This window comes from Oncorhynchus kisutch, unplaced genomic scaffold (assembly GCF_002021735.2).
Source record: "Oncorhynchus kisutch isolate 150728-3 unplaced genomic scaffold, Okis_V2 Okis03b-Okis08b_hom, whole genome shotgun sequence".
In the NCBI taxonomy this organism is placed as follows: Eukaryota; Metazoa; Chordata; class Actinopteri; order Salmoniformes; family Salmonidae; genus Oncorhynchus; species Oncorhynchus kisutch.
Window position 1 is genome coordinate 6,649,084 of NW_022261980.1, and position 21,533 is coordinate 6,670,616.

Sequence of the window (21,533 nt, forward strand, 5' to 3'; positions counted from 1 at the left end):
GTTTTATTATGGTGTGATAACTATTGTGTATCCAGGCAGACTTCTCAGAAATACTGCAGTAAACCCCCCCCCCCCCAAAAAAAGGCCAAGGCAAGGGAAAGATTAATGCCACAGGGTATGTCCTGATTGTTTAGAGAATTTCACTGTTGTGAACTGGGTCATGTTCAGTAGGGCACACAGTAGCAAAACATTTTAAAGCACTTGTTATTAAGTTCAGCTTGTTTCACTTAGAACAACCAATATACTTATATGCAATATACTTGGATTCACATCATTACACATGGGCTGTTAACTAATGTTAAGTTCCAAAACACAATACTGACAAGAACAGAGGTATAACAGGAATTTTATTCCATGTTTAGTGTCATTACATGAACATGGAAATCTAAAATGTATATAGAAATTCTAGGACACAATAGTAGGAAGAGTGTGTGCATAGTATGTAAGTTGTATCAGCAACAGGGGAATGTAGGTTCTTGCTTTCACACGTGCAGCCTAATCTTCTCAACTGAATGCACAAGCAGAATGGAAAGTGAGTCCAGTACACAGTATGTATTAAGTGCTCCCCTGACCTCTGCTAAATCTGTCAATAATGGGAGTTTACATGGATCAATCACTCAATTCAAGACAGAGACATTTGCACTTTAAAATACATTTGTTGCAGCGGTTCAGTCAAAGAAATAGTCCTGAAAGCGTACCCGTAATTTAATTATCCAGAAGTCTAGATTCCAATATGTGCCATATTGCCCTTAGCCCCCTCTTCCAGTACACTGTTTTATATTATCACAGTCCCTCGCCTTTAGCTGCACTGTGGAGTTGAAGTTAATATTTTTAGCACTGAGTGTCCCACTTGTACTAGAAGATGTGGCAACATTTACAGTTTAGTCATTTAGCAGATGCTTTTATGCAAAAATACTTCAAATCCTTTTTCACACTGTTCCTCAGGGGGAATCGAACCCACAACCCTGCTCTACCAACTGAGCCACACAGGCGATAACATGCAAGACGTCAAGAACGCAGCCGCCTAATAGGTTCAATCCTTTTGGTTATCTCCTTGAAGGTTCTATCACTGAAGAGGTCTACATAATTAATGGCTTGCTCTCCATCATGACTACAGCACTACATATGAGAAGTGCAGAGAGGAAGAGAGAGGCGGGTCTTGTCCCAATATGCTTAAATAGATTCCTTTTCTTGTTTCCTATCACCACCACAGGAAAAAAACATAAAAGGTCAGTTAGGCATGGAAAAGAGACTATTGGGTCAGAGCAAAGATGAGTGATCCCCTCCTGATCAACCCAAACATCAATCTTCCTCTGACTCTGGGCATGTTGGACTCATGGAGTAGCCCAAAAACACAAGGTCTGCTCGGGGTGGTATCAGAGGGTGGCCTGGTTTCACTATCTCAAACCCTATGTAGTGGAAAGTCCTGGTAAGAAGTGCTGGAAAGACGTAGAAAACAGGATTGTTAACGTGACTGTTCAGACCATCTAAATTCAGTTTCCCTTTTTCAATTTTAGTGTGCACGTTGCATTATTCCTGATGTTTTAACACTAGTATGGTTAGAAGTCACTAATTTTTATCAATTAATCTTTCAACTAATTGAATAATGTGTCTAATATAAAGCACTTTTTATTTTTTTTATTTCATCTTTATTTAACCAGGTAGATTAGTTGAGAACAAGTTCTCATTTACAACTGATAAAGCAGAGCAGTGCGACACAAACAACACATGGAATAAACAAGCGCACAGTCAATAACACAATAGGGGGGAAAAAGTCTATATAAGTCTTAGTACCGTGTGTGCAAATGGCGTGAGGAGGTAAGGCAATAAATAGGCCATACTAGCGAGGTAATTACAATTTAGTAAATTAACACGAGTGATAGATGTGCAGATGATGATGTGCAAGTAGAAATACTGGTGTGCAAAAGAGCAGAAAAGTAAATAAAAACAATATGGGGATGAGGTAGGAAGATTGGATGGGCTATTTACAGATGGACTATGTACAGCTGCAGTGATCGGTTAACTGCTCAGATTGCTGATGTTGAAAGTTGGTGAGGGAAATATAAGTCTCCAACTTCAGTAATTTTTGCAATTCGTTCCAGTCACTAGCAGAGAACTGGAAGGAAAGGTGAGGTGTTGGCTTAAGGGATGACCAGTGAGATATACCTGCTGGAGCGCATACTACGAGTGGGTGTTGTTATAGTGACCAGAGAGCTGAGATAAGGCAGAGCTTTACCTAACAAAGACTTATAGATGACCTGGAGCCAGTGGGTCTGGCGACGAATATGCAGCGAGGGCCAGCCAACGAGAGCATACAGGTCGCAGTGGTGGGTGGTATATGGGGCTTTGGTTGTCAAAACGGATGGCACTGTGATAGACTGCATCCAGTTTGCTGAGTAGAGTGTTGGAGGCTATTTTGTAAATGACATCGCCGAAGTAGAGGATCGGTAGGATAGTCAGTTTTACGAGGGCATGTTTTGGCGGCGTGAGTGAAGGAGGTTGCGAAATAGGAAGCAGATTCTAGATTTAATTTTGGACGGCGAACGGTTGAAAAGCATGCATTTAGTTTTACTAGCATTTAAGAGCAGTTGGAGGCCACGGATGGAGTGTTGTATGGCATTGATGCTCGTTTGGAGGTTTGTTAACAGTGTCCAAAGAAGTGCTAGATGTATACACTACACATGAAAGAAAATGTGTCTAGACTTCGACATACCTTGATCCACTCTGCTTTTCGAGAACCACAGAAACACATGGCTGACTCCTAACTTTTCTTCCGAGAACATGAGGAGACTGGTGAGTCTGATAAGAGAGAAGAGGGGAAAGAAGGTAGGGGTGTATCTCAAATGTAAGTGTTGCTCCTTTGTGTTCCCTTCCATACTCATGTACACTGTAATATGCAGGATTCTCCCAAAGTAGTCCTCTGTGGCTCCACCCAGTACAGCACATATACAGCTGCAGGCTAAAGTTAAATCTAGACTTTGTTTCCTCTATCACAATCGCTCCTCACCCTCTACCCATGCTAGATTACGGAGACGTAATTTATAGATCGGCAGGTAAGGGTGCTCTCGAGCGGCTAGATGTTCTTTAACATTTGGAACGAGCTGCAAAAAACACTCAAACTGGACCGTTTTATCTCCATCACTACATTTGAATCATGGACACTCTTACTGACACTTGTGGCTGCTTCAGGTGCTGTATTGTTGTCTCTACCTTTTAGGCCCTTTGTGCTGTTGTCTGTCCCCAACAATGCTTGTACCATGTTTGTGCTACTACCATGTTGTCATGTTGTGTTGCTAACCTGCTGTGTTGTCATGTTGTGTTGCTACCATGCTGTGTTGTCATGTGTTGCTGCCATGCTGTGTTGTCATGTTGTGTTGTTGTCTTAGGTCTCTCTTTATGTAGTGGTGTCTCTTGTCGTGATGCGTGTTTTGTCCTACATTTTATTTCTAATCCCAGCCCCCATCACAGGCCGTCATCGTAAATAATCGTAAATAATAATTTGTTTGTTTGTTGTTGTTTTAAAGTGCACGTTTTTTATTTAAAATCTGAAAAATGTATTTTTTTATACTTAATTCCAGCCTTACTGATGGCATAATGCATGGTTATAACAGGTGTATGTATGCATGACTATAAAGCCAGCAAGGATAGATGGCAGTTCCTCCTCACCCCTCTTTGCTGCCCTCAGGGAGTGACCCCTCTGGGATCTCCAGGAAGAGGCTGTCTGAGGTGAACATAGTCTCCCAGCATGCATTGCGTTGCTCGCTCAGCTGGTAGTGAAAGTGCAGGATGGGGAGAGATCCACGCACAGAGGTCACCTGGGTCACTGTCAGCCTTCCATCCTGAGAGAGGGAAGCAAAACGTGTTGGAACACTATTCGATACAGATCTTCCACAGTTATTAGATGGACAAGGTTTTGACCCATAACATATGTCTTTGTCAGCTTTCTATCTAGGAACTAGATCGGTTACACTTTAGCCTGATCTAGCATCTATCTCAGTAAGGGAATCCTGTTGTTATGATTATTGCCTATGAGCGTAAAAATTTTTCTAACCAATGGACCTCCAGCAGAATGACTCTCTTCACCATTGTTGTTTGATCGACACAGTGACTGACATTAACTTATACACATAGTGACATTAACCTGTACACATAGTGACATTAGCCTGTACACATAGTGACATTAACCTGTACACATAGTGACATTAACCTGTACACATAGTGACATTAACCTGTACACATAGTGACATTAACCTGTACACATAGTGACATTAGCCTGTACACATAGTGACATTAACCTGTACACATAGTGACATTAACCTATACACATAGCGACATTAACCTGTATACATAGTGACATTAACCTATACACATAGCGACATTAACCTGTACACATAGCGACATTAACCTGTACACATAGCGACATTAACCTGTACACATAGTGACATTAACCTGTACACATAGTGACATTTACCTGCACACATAGTGACATTAACCTGTACACATAGTGACATTAACCTATACACATAGTGACATTAACCTGATACACATAGTGACATTAACATGTACACATAGTGACATTAACCTGATACACATATTGACAATAACCTGTAAATTACACACAGGGATATTCAAGCCATTCTCTGCCTGTTCTCCCATTTTGACTAATTCCAGGCAGTCTAGGATGAAACTTGTCCTTGTTTACAAGGGTCACTTGTTCACTACTAAAAGTAGCAAGGATTAACCTAACTTTAAGAGCATGCTTTTGGGCGTGTGTAGGAATGCTGAGTATCTTTGGGCTCGTGTCATTTTGTGGTTCACTAGCGTTCTGGGTTAACGAGAGTGGGTTTTGGCACCTGACACAGTGACCCACATCCCTGAACGTGTTAACAAGTAGCTAAACAGACCATGTAAACCGACTGCAGTCTCTCAAATGGTAGATGGAGCATCAAGTGAAGTGCCTGTGGGCTTATGGCTATAAAGCTAAACAGTACGATGCAATGTATTTTTTGACAAAATGTGCTAATTTTAAACATTCATCTTTGTAATATCCTCATGGTTATTAAAACAGACATCCTTCCTAATTTCTTCCCTTAATGACCTATGTGTTTGGATGAGTGAAATTTATGTTTCTAACCCCATTGCTTTAACCAATCCAATTCTCTCAGGTCTTTGATTGATAACTTCAATAGAGGAAGAATACATTGTTTGGCTATTGGGATGGGGCCCTATAGGGACTCACTTTGTGAAGGAGCACATGGAGAGGGGGATCCCTGCCAGTCCCTCGCCCACCTGGGATCTTCAGCGGTGGGTGAGGGGCATCAGGAGCACCACAGAGGCCCTGGAGCCTGGCGTTTGGAGCAGCCCATATACGACACCAACATGGGACTGGCGGTACACAGAACAACAAGGTGAGGTTGGCTAAGTCATGCTAAAGTTATTGTAATATAAGTGGCTTTGGATGGGATGGTCAGTTAGCATAGGGTACCAGTTCAAATAAAAACAGTAGAGACACTAGCCTGACCCAGAAAATACTTTCACCTCAGAGTGCTATTGTACTGTATATGCAGGCTGGGATTAAAGCTACGTAGCCTATTGTACTTCCAATTAAAAATGTAATGAAGAATGTCAGCAGAGTTTGTTCACTCAAAACACCCCACATTTGGCATGCACACTCAAAACGAGTAACATGTTTCTATTATTGTACTAAACCAACCTTTAAAAAACTCATTATTTACAGCTCACTGGCAGAGAGGGAATTAGGTCAGGAATTAAGAGCCTGGCTAGGAAACCATGACCTAGTGTGTGCTAGTGGACATGTAACCTCTAACCTGACCTATATACCAGTGGAGGCTGCTGATGGGGAGGACGGCTCATAATAATGTCCGGAACGGAGCAAATGGAATGGCATGAAACACATGTATTTGATACCATTCCACTGACTCCGCTCCAGCCATTACCACGAGCCCGTCCTTCCCAATTAAGGTACCACTCCTGTGCTGTATACTGACAACACATCACAACAAGACACCTATAGAACTTTCTAGAAAAGTAGGGCTCAGGTCCATCTAACTGACCACCCACATATTATTAACAACATCTCAGTGTGCTGCACTGTGGGAGGAGAGAGTCTACTATCCATTCAAGCAAGGGTACTATTTCTAAGTGGCTTATCTAATTCTCTAGGGGGGAGGAGTCTGCATAAAGCAGCAGTTGTGTAACAGGGACAGATCCAGGATCTGTCCCTGTTACACAACTGCTGCTTTATGCAGAAATTGCTGCTTTTGGCTGGAATTGTGCTGTGGCAGAGATTCTCATAGCCCTACTATGTGCTGTGAATCAAATCAAATTGTATTGGTCACATACACATGTTTAGCAGATGTTATTGCGGGTGTAGCGAAATGCTTGTAATGTTTAAAAAAGGAGATTGAAGGAAAAAAATGTTGGAAAGAAACTACTCTATGCAAAGAACAAAACTATGTTTCAGTGATGTAAAATGGAGATGGATTTGCTATTGATATTTTGTCATTCGATAGTGGTTCATTAATCATTCAAATGAAGCTGTTGAGCCAGTAGTCAATAAAAGTGATTCCTGAGGCATGCATGATGCACTGTTTTGAGGAACAATGGGCAACACGGGTTTCAGACCGTCTGTCTACAGATGTTATCCCTGTTTTGAGGAACAATGGGCAACACGGGTTTCAGACCGTCTGTCTACAGATGTTATCCCTGTTTTGAGGAACAATGGGCAACACGGGTTTCAGACCGTCTGTCTACAGATGTTATCCCTGTTTTGAATGCATGTACTTTTCACAAATTGGATATTATACCTGGTGACCTACACGAGTCATTATTATCAGATACACAGGTCACAGGATATATATTTGTTTAAACTTCAAATAACAATCACTTTAAGTAGCTAGCTATCTGTAATAGAACAATATGTTGAAGTGCACAATCTCACCCTTAAAAAAACAGCATTAATTATTGTAGGAATTACACCAACAGAATAGCTGCAAAAGTGTTGTTGCTCTGTAAAAAGTAAGATATTCCTGTTTTTAGACAGCAGCATATTTCACCATACATTAAGTTTGCAATATTAATGAATATATTTGCTAAATGTTGTTCATATCATGTAATCAATCTGTTACGCAAATTAAACCAACAATATCAGGAATTCTTACCTCTCTTCAGTGGCAGACATTATGAGAAAATAATGAAAAAGGAATTTCCTTACAACCAAAACAATAGCTATTCAATAGACGTTCGGCAGGATAATTCACCATCCGTGAAGCGCCAAGTAGTCCTAAAGACGGTCCTGTTTTTGTGTTGCAGAGCAGCGCAGATGGGTCTGGACTGCTCTCCGACTGGCCTGTGTGCACCGTATAAAGACAAACTGGGATCATGACAGGAGTTCCCTGGTGATCAATCCTCCAAATTTCCAGCAGATGGTGCTACAACACCTAACAGTAAAACAAGTGTAGAAATGCGGAAGTCAAAACGTAGTTACAAAAAAGTGTAGAAATGCGGAAATCAAAACGTAGTTATAAAAAAGGTTCCCTAAAAACGTCGATACTGTGTTGGAGACGAGCAGCTGCTGAACCCAGCTATCAAAAGCGTTTTCTCCGTAGTGTAAATGTAACCGACTGAGTAGGCATAGCTATATAGCTCCTGTCACCCAATGGCAGGCCTTCAATGTGTAAAGGTGAGTATTATAGCACAGTTCCTGGAAAAGTCGTCCACTATTACTAGGCTGGGCCTGACGATGCGTAGCTAGTTAACTTTAGCGCGCTCAAAGTGGTCATATTTAGCCAGCTAATCTCACTTTAAAAATGCACACATTTAATATAATTGATTCACAATGTCAACATGAAAAATAATGACATGTCATATAGGCCGGTAATACTAATGCACACCAGACCAACGTAAGGCATGGTTTAGGCATAGCCTGGCATTCTCCAGACCAAGGATAGGCAAACTCCAGTCCTCGGAACGGTTTTTCAAAACATTTTGGGGGATCAGAATGATCCGGATTCTGTAATCCTCATTTTTGCTATCCCGGACCAAATCGATCTGTCTGTTTTTGAACCGATTTTCCAGAAAATAATTGGATAGGATCGTTCTGATCCGGATACCACAATATCAAGGTCACAGAATCCAGATGTTCAGTGCTTTGAACAGACCTACACCTCGCCATCTACTGGACAGGTTGTGTTACTACTTCATTGTCATAGAGAAACAGACATGAGTTAAACTACATGAATAATGTACCTTGATTCAAAATAGTAGAGCCTGCATTTCACTTATAAGTAAATGGATGTATTTATTTGACACTTCTCAATATAACAACTGACCACATTGGCTTACCTATACTGAGGTCAATTTCATTAATTTTTTTACCTTTTTTTTTTAACTAGGCAAGCCAGTTAAGAACACATTCTTATTTACAATGATGTCCTACCAGGGAACAGTGGGTTAACTGCCTTGTTCAGGGGCAGAACGATGGATTTTTACCATGTCAGCTCGGGGACATTTAATATAATGAACCTTTGGTTTTCAGATGGAAAAACGTTTTTGATAAAGCTCCCTTGAGTTACATTGATATTTCTTGGTTGTAGTGCCTTTCACCTTTCTAAATCCACCCTCCTAGTGGAATCGAGATGATCAAAACTATCCTAATCACTACCTTTGAGTTTTGAAAAATGCTAAATGACCTACAATCCCTGATTTAAAGGTCAGATTGGATGACCAAATCCTTATCCCTATCCGGAGGATCAGAATCCTATTTTTCAGTTTTGGAAAAAAAACTATTATAATCCTATCCGATAGGGGTAATCCAATCAGATACATTTTGAACAACCATCCCCAGGGATCTGATTGACGCACTTTATTGCCACACTCTACCAACACACTTGACTCCCAAAACTGCTTATCATGGGCTTCAGTTTACAATGCAATATGTTTAATCAGTTGTGTAATCATTAGTCCAAAACGTTTTGCAACGAAAAATAAGAGTTTCTATTGGACAAATTCAGGTAGGTCCCTCCCCGTTTTGTTCCATTTGCTTCTGTTTGGTTCCTAGTGAATACACCCTAGGTGTGTGAGCTGCTCCAGAGCTATATGTGTAATGTCTTAATAAAACTCAGTTTTTCTTAATTAAACTAATGTCTTAATAAAAATCAGTTTGGCTCCTCCAGAACATGAGGCGGAAGACTTAAATGGACCAACAACCAGTCAAAGCTATTGCCAGTAATAAATAAACATTTTAGTTTGTGAAGAAACGCTAGTTCTCTAGATAATAAAGAGACATTGACATTATTCAATCCCCATTCTTTCTTTGTTTTTCTCAAGTGAATGACAAACTAGGAACACTATTTCTTCTTCTTGGTGCAGAGCATTATTTGGCAGAGAGGAAAGGTCTTGTGTCAAAACTAGTTATCAAAAAATTTGATGTCTGACCTGATTGTTCTATTCAGATGGATACAATATACAACCTTCTCCAGCAGCACAGACTGGACACCTACCACCACAAATTCCTCACTTTGGGTGTCCAAGACGAGAGAGATTTCACCGATGGCGTAAATGGTGAAGATTTAGACAAAATGGGTAAGGTCACAGACCGGTTACTGACTCGGGTGATTTAAAGTATCCCATCATGCCAACAACTGCATTATTCCACTGTAAACAGTTTTGCCTGGTCATATGTAAACTGTTCTGCTTGGTCATATGTAAACTGTTCTGATTGGTCATATGTAAACTGTTCTGATTGGTCATATGTAAACTGTTCTGATTGGTCATATGTAAACTGTTCTGATTGGTCATATGTAAATTCACTATTTAAATAAATAAATAATAATAATTGGTTGTCTCACTCACCATAGACATGCATTCAACTTGTCCAATGCCCCTAATTTTCTAACAGGTTTCAGTCAAGTAGAGAAGAATCGCTTTGAAAAAATGAAAGATTTCATTCAAAGACTCAGAGCGCCACAGCAAGCGATGCCTGTACAAAAACCAATGGAGTCTTTCCAACTGTGGTACACATACCCCCACTGTCCTGAGCTAAAAGAGATCAGAGGTGAGACATAAACCATCTTTATGTAGTTCTTATAACAAAGAGGGGAGGAATCAAAAGCATCACATCAGAAACTATCCTTTACTCCCTTTTGTACAATTTTGAATGCAGACATGGATCCTGCTACCAACACCGTTGAAGACCTGATGCTAAGGATCTGCCACCAAGAGGGCATTGAGAACTCTAAAGCTGTGTGCCTCTACACAGTTGATGGAATGCCTCTAACTGATGATCCTTTCTTCAACACATGTCAGTTAACCAGATACAGTTTGCATAGTTTTCTTATTTCACTCAGTTCCCATCATTTTTGGCCCCATAACTGTATCACAGCTATACAATCAAATGCATGTAGCCTCTAAGACATATTTGCATGGTACAACACTTTACAGAATATTATGATACAAATCTTTGTATACGTCCATTTGAAAGGGTTGGTAATTCCTGTCTACTTCAGTATAATCTGAGTGAAAAGAAACTTGTGTAATGACATGGACCATCCCTTGTGTTGACATGCATCTTCTATTTCACCCATTAGGGTCTTTGAAAGACAGGCACATTGAAATTGGAAGTGAGCTCTATGCCATGTTTACACCCAAGGAGAACTTGAGACCAGCCCTGCTAGTGACACTACAAGAAATGACTGACATGACAGGAGAGGATAATGTTCGATGCCACATCATGCTCAAGGTGAATTCATCTTTACATTGGTGTACTCTATTGGGTCTGCGTTCCATACACAGATGGTTACACGTTGACTGGTGAAGTGGGGGGAAATGTTTTCGATGCCACATTCTGTGTTTGTTAGCGTACACACTGAATTCCGGATAAAGCACAAATCAGCTCTTACTATAGGCTACATTTTCCCAAACCTGTGTGTATGAAAGGGTGTGATCCCTGGATTTCTTCCTAAATCATTGCTGTCCCTTATTTAAAGGTAGACTCAGAGAAATTATGTTGCCAAGAGCAGCACTGCAAATATTGTGCTGAGCGCGATGCAAGACTTTGCTCAAATTTTATTTGTCACATGCGCCGAATACAACAGGTGTAGTAGACCTTACTGTGAAATGCTTACATACAATCCCTTAATTAACCAACAATTCAGTTGAAGAAATATTTACTGAATAATAAATACGATGAAATCAAAAAGTAACACAAGAAAATGACATAACAATAAGGAGGCTATTTACAGGGGGTACCAGTACCGAGTCAATGTGGAGGCTATATACAGGGGGTACCAGTACCGAGTCAATGTGGAGGCTATATACAGGGGGTACCAGTACCGAGTCAATGTGGAGGCTATATACAGGGGGTACCAGTACAGAGTCAATGTGGAGGCTATATACAGGGGGTACCAGTACCGAGTCAATGTGGAGGCTATATACAGGGGGTACCAGTACCGAGTCAATGTGGAGGCTATATACAGGGGGTACCAGTACCGAGTCAATGTGGAGGCTATATACAGGGGGTACCAGTACCGAGTCAATGTGGAGGCTATATACAGGGGGTACCAGTACCGAGTCAATGTGGAGGCTATATACAGGGGGTACCAGTACAGAGTTAATGTGGAGGCTATATACAAGGGGTACCAGTACCGAGTCAATGTGGAGGCTATATACAGGGGGTACCAGTACCGAGTCAATGTGGAGGCTATATACAGGGGGTACCAGTACAGAGTTAATGTGGAGGCTATATACAAGGGGTACCAGTACCGAGTCAATGTGGAGGCTATATACAGGGGGTACCAGTACCGAGTCAATGTGGAGGCTATATACAGGGGGTACCAGTACCGAGTCAATGTGGAGGCTATATACAGGGGGTACCAGTACCGAGTCAATGTGGAGGCTGTATACAGGGGGTACCAGTACCGAGTCAATGTGGAGGCTATATACAGGGGGTACCAGTACCGAGTCAATGTGGAGGCTATATACAGGGGGTACCAGTACCGAGTCAATGTGGAGGCTGTATACAGGGGGTACCAGTACCGAGTCAATGTGGAGGCTATATACAGGGGGCACCAGTACCGAGTCAATGTGGAGGCTATATACAGGGGGTACCAGTACCGAGTCAATGTGGAGGCTATATACAGGGGGTACCAGTACCGAGTCAATGTGGAGGCTATATACAGGGGGTACCAGTACCGAGTCAATGTGGAGGCTATATACAGGGGGTACCAGTACCGAGTCAATGTGGAGGCTATATACAGGGGGTACCGGTACCGAGTCAATGTGGAGGCTATATACAGGGGTACCAGTACCCTATCAATGTGGAGGCTATATACAGGGGGTACCAGTACCGAGTCAATGTGGAGGCTATATACAGGGGGTACCAGTACCGAGTCAATGTGGAGGCTATATACAGGGGTACCAGTACCGAGTCAATGTGGAGGCTGTATACAGGGGGTACCAGTACCGAGTCAATGTGGAGGCTATATACAGGGGGTACCAGTACCGAGTCAATGTGGAGGCTGTATACAGGGGGTACCAGTACCGAGTCAATGTGGAGGCTATATACAGGGGGTACCAGTACCGAGTCAATGTGGAGGCTATATACAGGGGGTACCAGTACCGAGTCAATGTGGAGGCTATATACAGGGGGTACCAGTACAGAGTTAATGTGGAGGCTATATACAAGGGGTACCAGTACCGAGTCAATGTGGAGGCTATATACAGGGGGTACCAGTACAGAGTTAATGTGGAGGCTATATACAAGGGGTACCAGTACCGAGTCAATGTGGAGGCTATATACAGGGGGTACCAGTACCGAGTCAATGTGGAGGCTATATACAGGGGGTACCAGTACCGAGTCAATGTGGAGGCTATATACAGGGGGTACCAGTACCGAGTCAATGTGGAGGCTGTATACAGGGGGTACCAGTACCGAGTCAATGTGGAGGCTATATACAGGGGGTACCAGTACCGAGTCAATGTGGAGGCTATATACAGGGGGTACCAGTACCGAGTCAATGTGGAGGCTGTATACAGGGGGTACCAGTACCGAGTCAATGTGGAGGCTATATACAGGGGGCACCAGTACCGAGTCAATGTGGAGGCTATATACAGGGGGTACCAGTACCGAGTCAATGTGGAGGCTATATACAGGGGGTACCAGTACCGAGTCAATGTGGAGGCTATATACAGGGGGTACCAGTACCGAGTCAATGTGGAGGCTATATACAGGGGGTACCAGTACCGAGTCAATGTGGAGGCTATATACAGGGGGTACCAGTACCGAGTCAATGTGGAGGCTATATACAGGGGGTACCAGTACCGAGTCAATGTGGAGGCTATATACAGGGGGTACCAGTACCGAGTCAATGTGGAGGCTATATACAGGGGGTACCAGTACCGAGTCAATGTGGAGGCTGTATACAGGGGGTACCAGTACCGAGTCAATGTGGAGGCTATATACAGGGGGTACCAGTACCGAGTCAATGTGGAGGCTATATACAGGGGGTACCAGTACCGAGTCAATGTGGAGGCTATATACCCCCTGTATATAGCCTCCACATTGACTCGGTACTGGTACCCCCTGTATATAGCCTCCACATTGACTCGGTACTGGTACCCCCTGTATATAGCCTCCACATTGACTCGGTACTGGTACCCCCTGTATACAGCCTCCACATTGACTCGGTACTGGTACCCCCTGTATATAGCCTCCACATTGACTCGGTACTGGTACCCCCTGTATATAGCCTCCACATTGACTCGGTACTGGTACCCCCTGTATATAGCCTCCACATTGACTCCACAATGTGGAGGCTATATACAGGGGGTACCAGTACCGAGTCAATGTGGAGGCTGTATACAGGGGGTACCAGTACCGAGTCAATGTGGAGGCTATATACAGGGGGTACCAGTACCGAGTCAATGTGGAGGCTATATACAGGGGGTACCAGTACCGAGTCAATGTGGAGGCTATATACAGGGGGTACCAGTACCGAGTCAATGTGGAGGCTATATACAGGGGGTACCAGTACCGAGTCAATGTGGAGGCTATATACAGGGGGTACCAGTACCGAGTCAATGTGGAGGCTATATACAGGGGGTACCAGTACCGAGTCAATGTGGAGGCTATATACAGGGGGTACCAGTACCGAGTCAATGTGCATTGGTACAGGTTAGTAAGGAGGCTATATACAGGGGGTACCAGTACCGAGTCAATGTGGAGGCTATATACAGGGGGTACCAGTACCGAGTCAATGTGGAGGCTATATACAGGGGGTACCAGTACCGAGTCAATGTGGAGGCTATATACAGGGGGTACCAGTACCGAGTCAATGTGGAGGCTATATACAGGGGGTACCAGTACCGAGTCAATGTGGAGGCTATATACAGGGGGTACCAGTACCGAGTCAATGTGGAGGCTATATACAGGGGTACCAGTACCGAGTCAATGTGGAGGCTATATACAGGGGGTACCGGTACCGAGTCAATGTGGAGGCTATATACAGGGGGTACCGGTACCGAGTCAATGTGGAGGCTATATACAGGGGGTACCAGTACCGAGTCAATGTGCGGTGGTACAGGTTAGTAAGGAGGCTATATACAGGGGGTACCAGTACCGAGTCAATGTGCGGTGGTACAGGTTAATAAGGAGGCTATATACAGGGGGTACCAGTACCGAGTCAATGTGCGTGGTACAGGTTAATAAGGAGGCTATATACAGGGGGTACCAGTACCGAGTCAATGTGCGGTGGTACAGGTTAGTAAGGAGGCTATATACAGGGGGTACCAGTACCGAGTCAATGTGCATTGGTACAGGTTAGTAAGGAGGCTATATACAGGGGGTACCAGTACCGAGTCAATGTGCGGTGGTACAGGTTAATAAGGAGGCTATATACAGGGGGTACCAGTACCGAGTCAATGTGCGGTGGTACAGGTTAGTAAGGAGGCTATATACAGGGGGTACCAGTACCGAGTCAATGTGCATTGGTACAGGTTAATAAGGAGGCTATATACAGGGGGTACCAGTGCCGAGTCAATGTGCGGTGGTACAGGTTAATAAGGAGGCTATATACAGGGGGTACCAGTACCGAGTCAATGTGCGGTGGTACAGGTTAATAAGGAGGCTATATACAGGGGGTACCAGTACCGAGTTAATGTGCGGTGGTACAGGTTAGTAAGGAGGCTATATACAGGGGGTACCAGTACCGAGTCAATGTGCGGGGGTACAGGTTAGTAAGGAGGCTATATACAGGGGGTACCAGTACCGAGTCAATGTGCGGTGGTACAGGTTAATAAGGAGGCTATATACAGGGGGTACCAGTACCGAGTCAATGTGCGGGGGTACAGGTTAGTAAGGAGGCTATATACAGGGGGTACCAGTACCGAGTCAATGTGCGGTGGTACAGGTTAATAAGGAGGCTATATACAGGGGGTACCAGTACCGAGTCAATGTGTGGTGGTACAGGTTAATAAGGAGGCTATATACAGGGGGTACCAGTACCGAGTCAATGTGCGGTGGTACAGGTTAGTAAGGAGGCTATATACAGGGGGTACCAGTACCGAGTCAATGTGCGGTGGTACAGGTTAATAAGGAGGCTATATACAGGGGGTACCAGTACCGAGTCAATGTGCATTGGTACAGGTTAATAAGGAGGCTATATACAGGGGGTACCAGTACAGAGTCAATGTGCATTGGTACAGGTTAGTAAGGAGGCTATATACAGGGGGTACCAGTACCGAGTCGATGTGCATTGGTACAGGTTAATAAGGAGGCTATATACAGGGGGTACCAGTACCGAGTCCATGTGCATTGGTACAGGTTAATAAGGAGGCTATATACAGGGGGTACCAGTACCGAGTCAATGTGCATTGGTACAGGTTAATAAGGAGGCTATATACAGGGGGTACCAGTACCCGAGTCAATGTGCATTGGTACAGGTTAATAAGGAGGCTATATACAGGGGGTACCAGTACCGAGTCAATGTGCATTGGTACAGGTTAATAAGGAGGCTATATACAGGGGGTACCAGTACCGAGTCAATGTGCATTGGTACAGGTTAATAAGGAGGCTATATACAGGGGGTACCAGTACCGAGTCAATGTGGAGGCTATATACAGGGGGTACCAGTACCGAGTCAATGTGGAGGCTATATACAGGGGGTACCAGTACCGAGTCAATGTGGAGGCTATATACAGGGGGTACCAGTACCGAGTCAATGTGGAGGCTGTATACAGGGGTACCAGTACCGAGTCAATGTGGAGGCTATATACAGGGGGTACCAGTACCGAGTCAATGTGGAGGCTATATACAGGGGGTACCAGTACCGAGTCAATGTGGAGGCTGTATACAGGGGGTACCAGTACCGAGTCAATGTGGAGGCTATATACAGGGGGCACCAGTACCGAGTCAATGTGGAGGCTATATACAGGGGGTACCAGTACCGAGTCAATGTGGAGGCTATATACAGGGGGTACCAGTACCGAGTCAATGTGGAGGCTATATACAGGGGGTACCAGTACCGAGTCAATGTGGAGGCTATATACAGGGGGTACCAGTACCGAGTCAATGTGGAGGCTATATACAGGGGGTACCGGTACCGAGTCAATGTGGAGGCTATATACAGGGGTACCAGTACCCTATCAATGTGGAGGCTATATACAGGGGGTACCAGTACCGAGTCAATGTGGAGGCTATATACAGGGGGTACCAGTACCGAGTCAATGTGGAGGCTATATACAGGGGTACCAGTACCGAGTCAATGTGGAGGCTGTATACAGGGGGTACCAGTACCGAGTCAATGTGGAGGCTATATACAGGGGGTACCAGTACCGAGTCAATGTGGAGGCTGTATACAGGGGGTACCAGTACCGAGTCAATGTGGAGGCTATATACAGGGGGTACCAGTACCGAGTCAATGTGGAGGCTATATACAGGGGGTACCAGTACCGAGTCAATGTGGAGGCTATATACAGGGGGTACCAGTACAGAGTTAATGTGGAGGCTATATACAAGGGGTACCAGTACCGAGTCAATGTGGAGGCTATATACAGGGGGTACCAGTACAGAGTTAATGTGGAGGCTGTATACAAGGGGTACCAGTACCGAGTCAATGTGGAGGCTATATACAGGGGGTACCAGTACCGAGTCAATGTGGAGGCTATATACAGGGGGTACCAGTACCGAGTCAATGTGGAGGCTGTATACAGGGGGTACCAGTACCGAGTCAATGTGGAGGCTATATACAGGGGGTACCAGTACCGAGTCAATGTGGAGGCTATATACAGGGGGTACCAGTACCGAGTCAATGTGGAGGCTATATACAGGGGGTACCAGTACAGAGTTAATGTGGAGGCTATATACAAGGGGTACCAGTACCGAGTCAATGTGGAGGCTATATACAGGGGGTACCAGTACAGAGTTAATGTGGAGGCTATATACAAGGGGTACCAGTACCGAGTCAATGTGGAGGCTATATACAGGGGGTACCAGTACCGAGTCAATGTGGAGGCTATATACAGGGGGTACCAGTACCGAGTCAATGTGGAGGCTATATACAGGGGGTACCAGTACCGAGTCAATGTGGAGGCTATATACAGGGGGTACCAGTACCGAGTCAATGTGGAGGCTATATACAGGGGGTACCAGTACCGAGTCAATGTGGAGGCTATATACAGGGGGTACCAGTACCGAGTCAATGTGGAGGCTGTATACAGGGGGTACCAGTACCGAGTCAATGTGGAGGCTATATACAGGGGGTACCAGTACCGAGTCAATGTGGAGGCTATATACAGGGGGTACCAGTACCGAGTCAATGTGGAGGCTATATACAGGGGGTACCAGTACCGAGTCAATGTGCATTGGTACAGGTTAGTAAGGAGGCTATATACAGGGGGTACAGTACCGAGTCAATGTGGAGGCTATATACAGGGGGTACCAGTACCGAGTCAATGTGGAGGCTATATACAGGGGGTACCAGTACCGAGTCAATGTGGAGGCTATATACAGGGGGTACCAGTACCGAGTCAATGTGGAGGCTATATACAGGGGGTACCAGTACCGAGTCAATGTGGAGGCTATATACAGGGGGTACCAGTACCGAGTCAATGTGGAGGCTATATACAGGGGTACCAGTACCGAGTCAATGTGGAGGCTATATACAGGGGGTACCGGTACCGAGTCAATGTGGAGGCTATATACAGGGGGTACCGGTACCGAGTCAATGTGGAGGCTATATACAGGGGGTACCAGTACCGAGTCAATGTGCGGTGGTACAGGTTAGTAAGGAGGCTATATACAGGGGGTACCAGTACCGAGTCAATGTGCGGTGGTACAGGTTAATAAGGAGGCTATATACAGGGGGTACCAGTACCGAGTCAATGTGCGTGGTACAGGTTAATAAGGAGGCTATATACAGGGGGTACCAGTACCGAGTCAATGTGCGGTGGTACAGGTTAGTAAGGAGGCTATATACAGGGGGTACCAGTACCGAGTCAATGTGCATTGGTACAGGTTAGTAAGGAGGCTATATACAGGGGGTACCAGTACCGAGTCAATGTGCGGTGGTACAGGTTAATAAGGAGGCTATATACAGGGGGTACCAGTACCGAGTCAATGTGCGGTGGTACAGGTTAGTAAGGAGGCTATATACAGGGGGTACCAGTACCGAGTCAATGTGCATTGGTACAGGTTAATAAGGAGGCTATATACAGGGGGTACCAGTGCCGAGTCAATGTGCGGTGGTACAGGTTAATAAGGAGGCTATATACAGGGGGTACCAGTACCGAGTCAATGTGCGGTGGTACAGGTTAATAAGGAGGCTATATACAGGGGGTACCAGTACCGAGTTAATGTGCGGTGGTACAGGTTAGTAAGGAGGCTATATACAGGGGGTACCAGTACCGAGTCAATGTGCGGGGGTACAGGTTAGTAAGGAGGCTATATACAGGGGGTACCAGTACCGAGTCAATGTGCGGTGGTACAGGTTAATAAGGAGGCTATATACAGGGGGTACCAGTACCGAGTCAATGTGCGGGGGTACAGGTTAGTAAGGAGGCTATATACAGGGGGTACCAGTACCGAGTCAATGTGCGGTGGTACAGGTTAATAAGGAGGCTATATACAGGGGGTACCAGTACCGAGTCAATGTGTGGTGGTACAGGTTAATAAGGAGGCTATATACAGGGGGTACCAGTACCGAGTCAATGTGCGGTGGTACAGGTTAGTAAGGAGGCTATATACAGGGGGTACCAGTACCGAGTCAATGTGCGGTGGTACAGGTTAATAAGGAGGCTATATACAGGGGGTACCAGTACCGAGTCAATGTGCATTGGTACAGGTTAATAAGGAGGCTATATACAGGGGGTACCAGTACAGAGTCAATGTGCATTGGTACAGGTTAGTAAGGAGGCTATATACAGGGGGTACCAGTACCGAGTCGATGTGCATTGGTACAGGTTAATAAGGAGGCTATATACAGGGGGTACCAGTACCGAGTCCATGTGCATTGGTACAGGTTAATAAGGAGGCTATATACAGGGGGTACCAGTACCGAGTCAATGTGCATTGGTACAGGTTAATAAGGAGGCTATATACAGGGGGTACCAGTACCCGAGTCAATGTGCATTGGTACAGGTTAATAAGGAGGCTATATACAGGGGGTACCAGTACCGAGTCAATGTGCATTGGTACAGGTTAATAAGGAGGCTATATACAGGGGGTACCAGTACCGAGTCAATGTGCATTGGTACAGGTTAATAAGGAGGCTATATACAGGGGGTACCAGTACTGAGTCAATGTGCATTGGTACAGGTTAATAAGGAGGCTATATACAGGGGGTACCAGTACCGAGTCAATGTGCATTGGTACAGGTTAATAAGGAGGCTATATACAGGGGGTACCAGTACCGAGTCAATGTGCATTGGTACAGGTTAATAAGGAGGCTATATACAGGGGGTACCAGTACCGAGTCAATGTGCGGTGGTACAGGTTAGTAAGGAGGCTATATACAGGGGGTACCAGTACCGAGTCAATGTGCATTGGTACAGGTTAATAAGGAGGCTATATACAGGGGGTACCAGTACCGAGTCAATGTGCGGTGGTACAGGTTAGTAAGGAGGCTATATACAGGGGTACCAGTACCGAGTCAATGTGCGGTGGTACAGGTTAATAAGGAGGCTATATACAGGGGGTACCAGTACCGAGTCAATGTGCATTGGTACAGGTTAATAAGGAGGCTATATACAGGGGGTACCAGTACCGAGTCAATGTGCGGTGGTACAGGTTAATAAGGAGGCTATATACAGGGGGTACCAGTACCGAGTCAATGTGGAGGCTATATACAGGGGGTACCAGTACAGAGTTAATGTGGAGGCTATATACAAGGGGTACCAGTACCGAGTCAATGTGGAGGCTATATACAGGGGGTACCAGTACAGAGTTAATGTGGAGGCTATATACAAGGGGTACCAGTACCGAGTCAATGTGGAGGCTATATACAGGGGGTACCAGTACCGAGTCAATGTGGAGGCTATATACAGGGGGTACCAGTACCGAGTCAATGTGGAGGCTATATACAGGGGGTACCAGTACCGAGTCAATGTGGAGGCTGTATACAGGGGGTACCAGTACCGAGTCAATGTGGAGGCTATATACAGGGGGTACCAGTACCGAGTCAATGTGGAGGCTATATACAGGGGGTACCAGTACCGAGTCAATGTGGAGGCTATATACAGGGGGCACCAGTACCGAGTCAATGTGGAGGCTATATACAGGGGGTACCAGTACCGAGTCAATGTGGAGGCTATATACAGGGGGTACCAGTACCGAGTCAATGTGGAGGCTATATACAGGGGGTACCAGTACCGAGTCAATGTGGAGGCTATATACAGGGGGTACCAGTACCGAGTCAATGTGGAGGCTATATACAGGGGGTACCGGTACCGAGTCAATGTGGAGGCTATATACAGGGGTACCAGTACCCTATCAATGTGGAGGCTATATACAGGGGGTACCAGTACCGAGTCAATGTGGAGGCTATATACAGGGGGTACCAGTACCGAGTCAATGTGGAGGCTATATACAGGGGTACCAGTACCGAGTCAATGTGGAGGCTGTATACAGGGGGTACCAGTACCGAGTCAATGTGGGAGGCTATATACAGGGGGTACCAGTACCGAGTCAATGTGGAGGCTGTATACAGGGGGTACCAGTACCGAGTCAATGTGGAGGCTATATACAGGGGGTACCAGTACCGAGTCAATGTGGAGGCTATATACAGGGGGTACCAGTACCGAGTCAATGTGGAGGCTATATACAGGGGGTACCAGTACAGAGTTAATGTGGAGGCTATATACAAGGGGTACCAGTACCGAGTCAATGTGGAGGCTATATACAGGGGGTACCAGTACAGAGTTAATGTGGAGGCTATATACAAGGGGTACCAGTACCGAGTCAATGTGGAGGCTATATACAGGGGGTACCAGTACCGAGTCAATGTGGAGGCTATATACAGGGG

The 21,533-nt window shown here is 45.0% G+C and overlaps 1 protein-coding gene and 1 pseudogene across 2 annotated transcripts in view; one reads left to right on the top strand and one right to left on the bottom strand.

Annotated features, from left to right (window-relative positions):
* Positions 1 to 329: 329 nt before the first annotated feature.
* On the bottom strand, positions 330 to 7,420 carry LOC109877409 (ornithine decarboxylase antizyme 2-like; annotated as a pseudogene).
* The window catches only part of LOC109876451 (uncharacterized), a 53,662-nt gene continuing 37,406 nt past the window's right edge, over positions 5,278 to 21,533 (top strand). The window contains exons 1-5 of one of the 2 annotated variants that reach the window (XM_031812707.1): positions 5,278 to 5,408; positions 9,474 to 9,603; positions 9,920 to 10,075; positions 10,184 to 10,321; positions 10,608 to 10,759. In XM_031812707.1, coding sequence (XP_031668567.1) covers positions 9,474 to 9,603; positions 9,920 to 10,075; positions 10,184 to 10,321; positions 10,608 to 10,759 — 576 coding nt within the window. In that variant the 5' untranslated portion in view covers positions 5,278 to 5,408. Of the gene's footprint in view, positions 5,409 to 7,506; positions 7,703 to 9,473; positions 9,604 to 9,919; positions 10,076 to 10,183; positions 10,322 to 10,607; positions 10,760 to 21,533 lie in introns of those variants that run through there. The other variant, XM_031812705.1, reaches the window with a different exon arrangement.